Raw genomic sequence first — 12,272 nt, forward strand, 5'->3', positions numbered from 1 at the left:
TCCAGGGACATACACTTACAGCATCATATTACTGTTTATTTTTTTTGTAAAATGAGAATGGTTGATAGATAAGAATAATTATGGTGTAAAAGTTCAGATAATACTTAAAACGAAAGCACTTCGTGGTGGTTAAACTTGAGTAAAGTGTTCACAAACTTACATATTTTTCAAAATGGCGGACATGTCATTGGACGAAGTGATCGCTCGTCGGAAAATTCAAGGTTCTGGAAGTCGGGGAAGGTAGGTAGTTAGTATTTGGATGCATTCATTACGTAGGGTATTATGTTTTCGTTCTAGCAGGTTGATCAGTTTAAATTGTTTTGCATTTTTTCCAGAGAACGTCCAGATTGTTTGACCGCGCTGTAAACTAACTTTAATGTGACTGACGCGCAACACTCAATCATTCACCGTGTGGCCACTGTACAACTCCGCATGGATAATTCATTTACAATTCTCCACGATTCATGACTAAATTCAAATCCACGATTGGTAGTATTGAACGATGGTGAAGTATGTAGTTTGGATGTAGTATGTTACGTTTGTAAAATAAAGTTTTTATTGTTGACAATGGCCGTGCATATGTGTTTTTATGTAAATTACATCTCTACTACTGTACTCTACTAGTACTACTGTGTTTGTCATTAGCGCCATGGTTTTCGTGAAATTTAATGTTCATGTTATTTTACACATAACCATGTTTTTCATGGTATATCATCAAACAAGCACGACATCCAAATTAGTAACAAACAACTAAGAACATTATTTTTGTGTGGCAACTCTTACGTTTTGTAACATTTGATATGCTAATTTTGTTACGTAACTCTTTGGTAACAAGAGAAGTCGGCCAGCAGGAGAAGTCGGCCAACAAAATAACGGAGAAGTCGGTCAGTGATGTATGCCAGCAAGCATCACACCGACCCGATTAACATCTATTGTCCAAGGTGTTAACTGCCGATATTTTTAATCATACCGACAAATTGCGTTTCTTTTATTATAAAAACACCTACAAAGATTACACTGCTATTGAAGGTGTACAAAGGCCACGGATAATCGGACTATGCTTCGTATTTATTAACCACGGGGAAATCCATTTTTTTTATTTGATTGACTGATCGGTCTTCAAGGTACAGAATACATTTTTTTTCAGCGCCGTTTACTTTAGTTTATCATTGCAACTCGATTACCTTTATGTTATGTACTTTTCATGTTTTAAAATAAACTTAAATGCTGACTAATAAATTTCTCTAGTGTTTTTTTTTTTTCAGCGCCGTTTACTTTCGTTTATCATAGCAACTCGATTACCTTTATGTTATGTACTTTTCAAGTTTTAAAATAAACTTAAATGCTGACTAATAAATTTCTCTAGTGTTTTTTTTTCAGCGCCGTTTACTTTCGTTTATCATCGCAACTCGGTTACCTTTATGTTATGTACTTTTCAAGTTTTAAAATAAACTTAAATGCTGACTAATAAATTTCTCTACATCTATGTTATATATCTTATCGAAATTCCATTAGCATTTATAATATGTAATGTGTATTTCAGGTTTTGACTATTTAGATTTTTGTTGTAATATCAGTTACGTTTATGTTATATATTTTTCGTTGTTCTATATAAACTATTTTGAATAATTCTATCACTTTGAAATGTCTCTAGTTTTTTTATTGGCATTTTCTGGCAACGGAACTGGGCTACTTTTATGTGATGTATTTTTACTGTTTGGAAATAAACTATGGAATGCTTGACTTTAAAATGTTTCCAGTTTGATTTTATAAATAATTGTCATCCAACATCCGTAAAAAACAGAAATAAATAAGTATCTGTGATCCGTAGTCTAGACTCAAGCCAACGTCCCTCCATTTCCACATGATGTGTCAGTTGGCGGCGAGATGACTGTAAGTTCATATCACGTGTTTGGATGTAGTACCTAAGACAAAGCATTGTAATTCAGCAATAATCGCTTAACATTTTGGAAGAAAAATACATCTATTTTATGAAACACCGTACATGTACTTAGAAAACGTTGTTAGTTGCCATTTATTAAACCATGAATCTAAAAAATAGCTCCATGATTAAACGTACATTATACGTAACAAAGACGGCAAATACATTTTTTTTGTTCACGTTAAAATGAATATAACTTATGTGTATAATAAATGGCAACAAATGACGTTTTCTAATGTACAGCATTTTATAAAAACATACGGCAATTCAAACAGTTGAGTTGACGTGAACTTACATAACAACTATGAAAGTAACGCATTTCACGGACAGCAGTTCAAATACACAGTTCAAGCACTTCCATTGTGATGCATAACTTCACACTTTCACATCCTCGGCAAGTTCAAATATTAACAGTTTAGACAATGAGTATAGTTGTGATTAAAGACGAGATTATTTGTTCCTTTTAGATAAATCATTGTCATTGTTATGTATTCTGTGCAAAACGAAAAGACTTATATTTTATGCACAAAACATAATTAGTTCTTTCTTGCTAAATAACTATGAACTTACAGGTAATCTTCCCTCACTGAACTTCCGTTTTGCCATAAGGTTTTACTGAAAGAGAAAAAAAAAACATTGTTCTAGTAATCACCATGCACGGACACATTGCCACCCCCGTGAAAAGGGTGGTAAAGCCAGGCTATCCACGTAACAATATGGCCGCCGGCACGTTCTCTCAACCACAGGTTCGCATTGTTTATTATTCATGGGAACACATGTGTGTCACTGCAAGATTTCATTTTAAAAAAAATGAAGATCTAATGATAACGTTTGAGTAATAAATATCTGTCAAAAGTTTCTAATAAGTATTTCAATCGGATCACCCTGAATGAGTCCCAAAACTGCCATGTATCGGCGAATGGTCATTATTTTTGCTTGTCGAATGCTGTGATGTAGGGGTCGCCTGGTACCCAACAGCCCTACATGCAGTGGTTGTACTATTATAGTAGGTAGCCTATATGAACTCATCAATTTGCTCTGTAGTTTACGAACATAGATTTGTATAGTCTCCCTGCCTATTAGTAGAGTTGAAGTGGCCGACTTCTCCACCCGGCCGACATCTCCGACAGGCCGACTTGGCGACTGGCCGACTTCTCCTACAGGCCGACTTGGCGATTGGCCGACTTCTCTCGTATTCAACTCTTTAGAAAAAAATGTTTTGAAATAATGGACTGCTTGTGTTTATTTTCTCCCAAATCCAAAATTTGAAAAAATGCTTTGTATGTATGCAGACTGTCAATATACATGTATAATGATGTTCATGTATAAATTAAAACTATGGATATGGATAGATGCGAGTAAATGATGCATCAAAACTTGAATGAAAGTGTTACATTTCTGTTGGTTTGTAGAGAAGTGAATACATATATTTTTAAGCTGAAGTTTCCAGATAGAGTGGGACGGGAGGACATGTACATGGTCTCGCCATCATTGGGTTTTTACCATGTACAGTGTTTGTATTGTCATATAAATAAAAACATGACATTGGATGGTCAAAGTTATGTGAAACTTCCTATCATAATCAACATCCTGCCTTCTATATGATTGTGCTTATAAATTTTTCTAAATATGTGATAACAGTTGGGGCTTTAAGAGCTGATTGTTGTAATCGCCATAAATTTACCAAGTTTGTGCAGCCCTGGGTTTGTTTGTTTTATTAATGCCTTCTGTATTTTTAGCCATTTTTTGACAGGAATTGGTTTTAAAATACAATGCAAATGTAAGATTCTGCCGTCAGATTTTACCACACATATAAATGGAATACACCCTCTGGTTTAATATAACACAACAGTTTTTTAGCTGACTATCACTCACGAAAAATTTGCTCAGGTTTGGTCATTTTAGAACAATAGTTACAATTATTTACAATTATTTTTTTCTTTCGAACAGCACCTTTGATTTAACTGAGCAAATCGGTGAACCATAGACTTCAATTTGTTTCAAATAAACTGTCACCATTTATTATTGTTTTCACTTTGCTGCCAACATTGTGTAAATTACTGGCCTTGTTTACTGAAAATATGTTGATGACTCTGCGATCATTGAAATGCTGTTTTTGCTATAACAGCTCAACTCTTGACAAATTTCTTGATTTTTAAGAAAAAAATGTTTTTAATTGCTCATTGCTTTGTTCTTTTATGTTTTACGTAAACTTAGGGGACGAGGTAGGGGCCGTGGTGCTGGCATGGTACAAACAAAAACTCCAGTTTTAAATCTGCAATCTAATCGAGGACGCATGTCTACCAGTCAAGGGCACTTATCAACCAATAGAGGTCAGTTCAATGTTCGAACAAATCTACAATCATCTGTACCTGATGCTAGACAAAAATTGATGCAAAAAGCTAGGCTGACCGACGCTAGGGAAAGACTGAACCAAAAGGCTAAAAAAACTGATGCTAGGATGAAATTAATTGCTAAACGGAGTAAACAGCCTGACATCAATGTAGAAGAACAAGAAATACAAAGTGGACACATTGACATGACGGTAAGTAGAATGATTGAAACTGTTTAGATGACAATCGGCAGAAATCGTTTGATGCATTCTTACATGTCTACTCGGAGCATACCTGTTTTTCAAGGAACGTATGTCATGACAGAAAATCAATATACAGTCAAACCTGTGTTAACGACCACCTGTGCAGAGCGGCCACCTGCTCATAGTGACCACCTTAGTACAGTCCCTTCTCAATTTACACGTTAAAAACACTGGATATAGCGACCACCTGTCCAACGCGACCAGCGACCACCCTATTGTAGACCTATTCACACTTTAACCTTTGTATAACGAGCACTGACATTTCTATCAGACGGTCTCAGCAAAAAGACAATAGCTACTTGCGAATCGCTAACAGGAAAGTGGCCATCTGTTACGTTCAGATTATCGAGTACGCAATCTTTAGGGCTAATAGACAGGGGTGACCATCGCAACTTGGTTTGTGAAGTTGCGAAAAACTTGAATATCATCTGAATGTATCATCTGGAAACTGGAAAGATTTCAACAACAAATTAAAACAGTTTCATTCAAAGTTTGAAATGAAAAACTAGCTTGTTTCCGATCGGTACTATACTGTCGATTCCCAGCCGGCCAGCAGCACTTCTGTCTTCTATCTCGCACATGAAGAGCAAATTCCTCCTGTCTCGAAAACAAGAACAATGAACTAGTTTTATTAAATGAGACATGTTTTATTTACCTTGTCGTCATGAAATATCCAAACAAAATAATAAAACATTCGTTTATTTTGTTTTCATCGCAGGATTGCAAAATCCGACCTATTTTGGCCGCCATATTGTTTGTTGTTGATCGTTATAAATTATGCTAATGAAGCTAGCGCATGGACAAAACGTAATGTTACTGCGGGTTCATCTCAGGGTTATTCTCAACGAAAGATGTTTTCTATTTTGATCCTCTTTTTTTTTTTTTTTTTATAAACGGTAATATCAATAATTCGCAATCGAGAAAATTCGTTTCGTTTGGGCAGTTTTGCAAGTCGATGCTTGCAACAAATAATTGTAAAATTGTGTGTACGATCATCGTGTTTCATTTCCGGTTCGTTTGACTTTCTGATTCAACACCGAGAGTTGGAGCAATTGTTAAGAGTTTGGTAAATTTTGTTTATTACCAATGCTTCTTCATTTTTAATGCTTGTTTGTTTGTTTTTTGAACCACCGCAACTTTGCCTGTGCATTTTGTCACAGTGTACAATCGACAATATTAACGATGGGACTGATTACCGCTTGTGATGAAATATGTGTAAGACACTGGGGAATAAGACTGCATGGCGAGAGTGTGAAAGTCCGAGCTGAAACGCCAATGCGGCCGATCGTTGACAATCGTTCTTATGCTTTGAATACACCAATGAATCCATGGGCAGAATCACTTGGTTTCAGTGAATTTACATGATATAATTTGTAGTAAAAAAGTAAAGCTGTGTAATTATCCAGATGAAAATGAGTGACATTTATTAAAAAAGACCTATTCATTGTACAATGTGTAGGTTTGTTTTTATGTTTTGCTTATGATCTCCCTTAAAATTCCCGCCTAATTAATATTCATGATTGAATGAATAATTAAGCCACCTCCATATAAAGACCACCTGTCTATAAAGGACAGTTTGGCTCAGTCCAATGACTGTCCTTTATAGACAGGTTTGACTGTATCATCACTATATTGATAATATTATTATTAATTTTCAAGTGATTGAGGGAGCTGTTTCAAACAAACCGTATAAACGCACAAGAGATAATCTCCTGTTAATTGTCGGGAGAAGCAATAGTTTGGGTCCAATTAAATGCTGCTGTGTAGCCAGTAATAGCTTGTGTCCTCCTCTAAATTTCTGCTGATGATGAACTTTATTTTACGTGGAGACAATATTATAATATACCACGAAACTATAAAAACTCTATGCACAGTGTCAATCCTTGTGTTATGATTATCTCTTTCTGTAGACTGGTACGCCAACAATAACCATATCAAATCCTGAAGCACCAACAGCCACACCTAAAGTAACAATTATGAATCCTAGAGCTCAGTTAATTACTCTTCACAATCCTAAAATTCATAATCCAAATATGGCTGCCTCAAGATTGAGTAACAAGGTGCAATCGACTAAGGGACAACTGAAAATTACAACTATCAACGAAATGGCAAAAAAAGTGAGTATATTAATCTTCTTAGTCCTAGTTTGAGTGAAGTAAAAAAAAGCCTGCATGTGTACCTATATCAGAGATGTACCTGAACTGATGTTACATTGTGTGACACATTTTGACATGCGTTTGTTTCAATTTTTAATTTAGTTTTGTTTGCACAGCAGAGACTTGTTTTGCATAAATTATATTTCTTGATTTTTATTTATCTTTATGCAGCACTTTTAATTCCAGTTAATAAACTTTAATATATTCTCCTATCATTAAACTAAATAATACTTGTCTTGAATTGACTATGGCCAGTCTGTAATACTGTTCTCATCCATCTTAGCGCCCAGGGTACTCACCTCCAAAATGTCATGTGTTTCAGGGGGTAGGCACTTGTCCAAGCACCCCCTTTGAAAATAAGTGTAAATGACAATTGTAGTTGAACACCATATGACAAAATTAAGAGAATATTACGTCTTCGGGGGAAAATAAAATTCCGAAATTTGTTGCATTGTCATTAATTTCAACAACACTTTTACAATGAAGAAAAAGAAATGGTCACAAAAAAAATGCAAATTTTATGCCAATATTAACTACGTACCACCAGAATTTACAAGGTTAATAATATTAGAGTCAAACAATAATCAAAGACAGGTTTTATGGTTAGGCAATCAAATTATGGCCATTTCAGGGGAATGGGCACTTAGTCGTTCTTGAATCTGAAAATATATATGTCCCAAAAGTTAGGGTGCGCACTTAGCCAAACATGGATGCTAAGCCGGTCGAGTACTGTACTTGTAACCTGAAACGCTTGTTCAGAGAAACAAAAAAATCGTTTTTTGTTGTGCACATTAGAGGAAAGCAGGACCTGTACGGCATATCCCAGTTTTGGGTAGAGTCAAGATGAACATGCAAGAAGAAGAGTTGGAAGATGAAGAAATGGAGGAGGAATATGAGTATGATATTGATGATGAAGAAGAAATTGAAGAAGAATTAGAAGAAGAGATGACACCTCCGCCACCACCAAAACTAACAAGAATATTGAAGAAGCCAGCAGCACCACCAAAACCTAAGGCCAATGAGGTCAGTAGTATTCCACAACTCGTGAAATTGTGACTCAACAAGGCGCATATGTATTTGTATTATTCAAAACATTGTTCTTGTTTAACTTATGTTATTATTTCTACAGTTTCTGCATGGTAGTGGTGTAAGTCCTTTACAAGGTGCTAGAATGACAATAACCAATCTTCACCCAAGTGTGTCTGGAGATGATATTGAGGTAATAGCTGGTTGTTTAATTGATGCGACTTCCTAGACAATATTAATAGTCGGTCTTTCTGGTGTTTACTACTAATTATCATATACCTTGTATTGCCTCGTAATGCTATTGCACCTTCACCCTAAGTGCACCCTCACATGAGAGCAATATTTTTCCATATCACACCCGGCCCCACGCACACAGTTTTCATCAATCAAAACAAAATGCGTCATTCTAAATTACGTTATGTGTTTGAGGTCACGGAAGGTATATGATACCCTCGGTCATAAAATTAACTGGTGAAGCTGTTACACTAAATATAGTATTTATGAAAATAAAGATAATGTACTTAACTTACAGGAATTATTTGGAGCTGTGGGTGCCTTGAAGAAAACACGTCTCTTAAGACCAGGTTCAGCTGAGGTGGTTTTTGTGAAACGAGAAGATGCTATGTCTGCATTTAAAACATACCATAACAGAGAATTGGATGGCCAGCCAATGCAGTGTAAATTAGATTCACTTGTTTCTCCCACGATGTCAACATCAGCATCAGCAGCACCATTAGCAACATCAGGACCATTACTGTCTTCGCTTCGGTAAGCTACAAATCTAATATTCTGTATTATTAATTTTATCAATGTCAGAAATTTTATGACTGCTAGATCACCTAAATAAATCAGTTTACAGATAAGAGTTTGCAAAATTCTATTGTCGTGAAACTGATTTTTTGGTAACTCTCTTTTTGTCCAAGTTTTTCTTAACTCTTTGCGTGTCATTGTCAACTTTTGACACTTTCGACAAAATTATTTTGTATAGTTTTCTTCTTCCCACATGGAATGTTTATAAGAATTGACAAATTTTTTGGTCAAAAACTAAAAGCAATATTTGAAACTGCTCGTATGGACCAAAATTATCATAGAATTTAGTGACAATTTCACAAAATGTGAAAATATTTGCATTGAATTGTGGGTGGGAAAAATATCTGGCAGTCAAAGGGTTAAAACTTTTTGAAATTTGACTGAAAATGGTTGCCTGGCAGTCTTTGTTGTTTGTAGAGTCAAGATGAACTGTCTTACTCAGTCACCCTATTATCATTACAAACCCATGATATCATTTCTCACTAGTATTCAGGAAATATTTATATAAATTTAAAATGACTTCTTCTTTTTTAACAGAAAGAAAGAATCGGCAGGGAGGAGAGAACCCCCACCTGAGGTAGACCCAACACTGATCACAAAAGCTTTGTTCAAAACCACTGGCAGTACACCAACCAGACCAGTCACATTTACTGTCAAGTTGTAACGTTTGTCACCTTCTGCAGTTGACATGTTATGTTTGTCGCCCTCTGCAGTTGACATGCTATGTTTGTCGCCCTCTACAGTTGACATGTTATGTTTGTCATTCTCAACAGTTGACATGTTGGATGTGAATTGTATACATGTACCACTGCCAATACCAAGTCACTTTTATGTCAAAAATATAGAGATAACAACAAGATTCACCAAATTCATATCTGATAATATCATTCTTGATTTCTCACTCTAAGCCAATTATTGGTTAGATCCATAGAGGTACAATTATCTATGTCAATTATATTGTATCCTGAGAGTGCAATGATGACATCATTCTTATGTCTGTCAATGAAGGCTAAGATAGCTTCCTATGTACAAACCATACTTGTCTTTAAAGGACAAGGAGCTGATGGTTTCAAACATTTTTTATAATGTAATACAGAGTCAAAATGATCATTTGGTACCAAATGAATACTAAGACCAGGAAAAAAAATTCTCTGTTTCTTGTTTCATGAAAACTTTAAAATGCCGATTTTTTTTTTTTTTATTATTACTGAGCTAAAATAGGAGGAATTTGAGACAAATGCGAGTACAAGCGCATTTTAGAATGCTTTAGAAGGAAAAAACGTCCAAGGCGCAATGATGCACGTGAAAACGAGAAACATTTTTTTTTTTCTCAGCCTAATAGGTTAAAGTGTTTTGGGGGGGGGGTATACATATGATAACAGTACTTAGACTGCCGTGAGATTACCAGTAATGTGTGTTTGAACAAAAATGCATTTCTTGCTGCATACATGAATGTTTGCATAACTATAGTCTATGTGGCTTGCCATATAACTCTGTATTTTACTCATTTGAGCCATTAATATCTATTTTGTAACAGTTTTATATGGATTTAAAATATGTCATAGAAAGCAGATTAACACTTGCTAATACATAGTTGTGTTCTCTTTGATAATCAAACTCAGATCCAGGCATACTCTCGCCATATACAAGTATAAAATTTTCATTAAAAAAAAAATTGTTTTATGCCACATTTATTCGCTGGATTGATAATTATAATAGAAAACAAAGGGTAAATAGTGTCACAACATAAACAGTTGTCACATGACTCCCTGGTGCAATTCCAGGGATTGGCAGCGTCCCCTTTGAATAGTAGCATACTGTAAAACATGTTGAAAAAGCGGCATGCAATTTTAGCTAGTTGTGGTAAAATGACGTAATAGCAAAATGTTGATTTAGCGAATCTCTCTTGTCATTGTTGATTTCTTTGTTTGGTGACCATTTTGAATTTATAATAAAGTCATTAGCGACATCTTTAATTGGCGAATCAGTTCTCTTGCTAAATTCGCAAAAAAGACATGCTCGTGAAAAAGACATGTTTTACAGTACTTATTGACTTTATTGCTAGTTAGTCTGTCATGTTTGTCTTAGTTTCCATCCTGGATGATTACCATAACTGTATTTCCTATAATATCTTAGTCAGGAACAATGGTTGCTGGTAGTGACTCTTAATGCTGTTTTTGCAATCAGCTCTCACCTCAAAAAAAACAAAACAAATCATTTGTTGTGAACTTAAAAAAACTTAAAAAATATGCATTTTTCATTAACGCTTCTGATTTTGCTAGTTACCGTTTATACTTATAAAAATACACATATCATTACCACTAATTATGAAAGTAGATGCATAAAAAATGTGTTTTAAGTTTTTTGCTTTTTTATCCACATTTTATATATATAACATTCTGTGCTTGAATATCAAAGTACTCTACAGTAAAACTAATACAATATAGCTGATACTCCTTTTCTGTCTACATTAAAAATCTACACAGATTTTTGTTTTGTTTTGATTTTTAAGCATTGATTTGTACATTTATAGGTTTGCACATTTATGTTAGTAAAGTGATTATCAATCCTTTTATGAAGTATTCATATCTTCTACACCATTTTCAAAGCCGCCTACTTTTTTTTCCTCTGAAATCTTATGGTCAGTTCAACTGATTGTCAGTATTCCAGTGAATCTACCACAGACTAACATTGATTACACATTTCGTAAATGTTGATATTTTAAATATATTACCTTTTAGTCAAACATGCATGCTGCTTGGTTCCAATGTATAAAACTCACAGGGGAGACCACTGATCTAATCACTTGTATCTAATCCATTGATAAATAAAGAACTGCTGCTCTTTAATTTAAAGTTTGATACACAAGTACATTAGATATGATTTGTAGATGACCTTTGTGGGGGTTTTCCCAAATCATGCATATATGGCTAGTATTTGGTTATTTTTTCTGTAAAGTACATATATTGGACATTATGGGTTCTTCATGCAAGTCGTATCATTTTGCTGATTGGTTTCAATAACAGCTCTTTCTCTGATGTATTTTGATCGATCACATTCAAATATCACACAAACTTGGGATACATATTCCTGCATTGGCTTTGTGTTTCGATTCAAAATCAAGCATTTCATTGCAGAACCTTATTCACTTGTAATAAAACAAATTCAGTATAAGTGATTATGGGTTGTGTGGCAGGGGATTTTTTTGTAATAATAATAAAAGTTGTTTTTCAGTCATGTTTTTTACTCTAGTAACATTTTGTTTTAAACTTAAACGTGTATACTTCTTCTAAAGAATAATTACCACCCTTTCATTTTGAATATAAAAATCTACGCATATCGATGTCAGATTGCTTTCAGATTATTTTCTGTGTTATGAAGGGATTCTGTACATAACTTATCGGTATGTCATACTTATTTCATAGTCCTTTAGACATGGCATTATTCTGCTCTATTATTTTGTCTCAAAATAAATAGATGTTTATATCATACTTTTTACATCAATAGACTGTTGTTGTGTACTTGTGTAAGAATGAATGGATCGTATTTAACCCAACCCACTGAGCAACATATTACTTTACAAAGTTTACAAATTCATTTAATAATTTGTTAAAAAGTAAACTAACAGGAAACAAGGCCCTTCTCTTTTAAAAGGTAACCTGTTATACATTTTTACATGCAAATGATATCCACTTAGAATCATCAGTGTCATTCATGCAATGATGTTGATTTGCATTGATTT

The 12,272-nt window shown here is 34.5% G+C and overlaps 1 protein-coding gene across 1 annotated transcript; it reads left to right on the plus strand.

Moving 5' to 3' along the window:
• The first annotated feature begins 156 nt into the window (after positions 1-156).
• Positions 157-12,034, plus strand: LOC102805198 (uncharacterized). The gene is made up of 7 exons (XM_006818944.3): positions 157-240; positions 4,160-4,487; positions 6,449-6,655; positions 7,490-7,717; positions 7,824-7,913; positions 8,253-8,488; positions 9,068-12,034. The coding sequence occupies exons 1-7, from the start codon at positions 173-175 to the stop codon at positions 9,192-9,194; spliced, it is 1,284 nt and encodes a 427-aa protein (XP_006819007.2). The 5' UTR covers positions 157-172; the 3' UTR covers positions 9,195-12,034.
• The last annotated feature ends 238 nt before the right edge of the window (positions 12,035-12,272 follow it).

This window comes from Saccoglossus kowalevskii, chromosome 8 (assembly GCF_978046115.1).
Source record: "Saccoglossus kowalevskii chromosome 8, keSacKowa6.1, whole genome shotgun sequence".
In the NCBI taxonomy this organism is placed as follows: domain Eukaryota; kingdom Metazoa; phylum Hemichordata; class Enteropneusta; family Harrimaniidae; genus Saccoglossus; species Saccoglossus kowalevskii.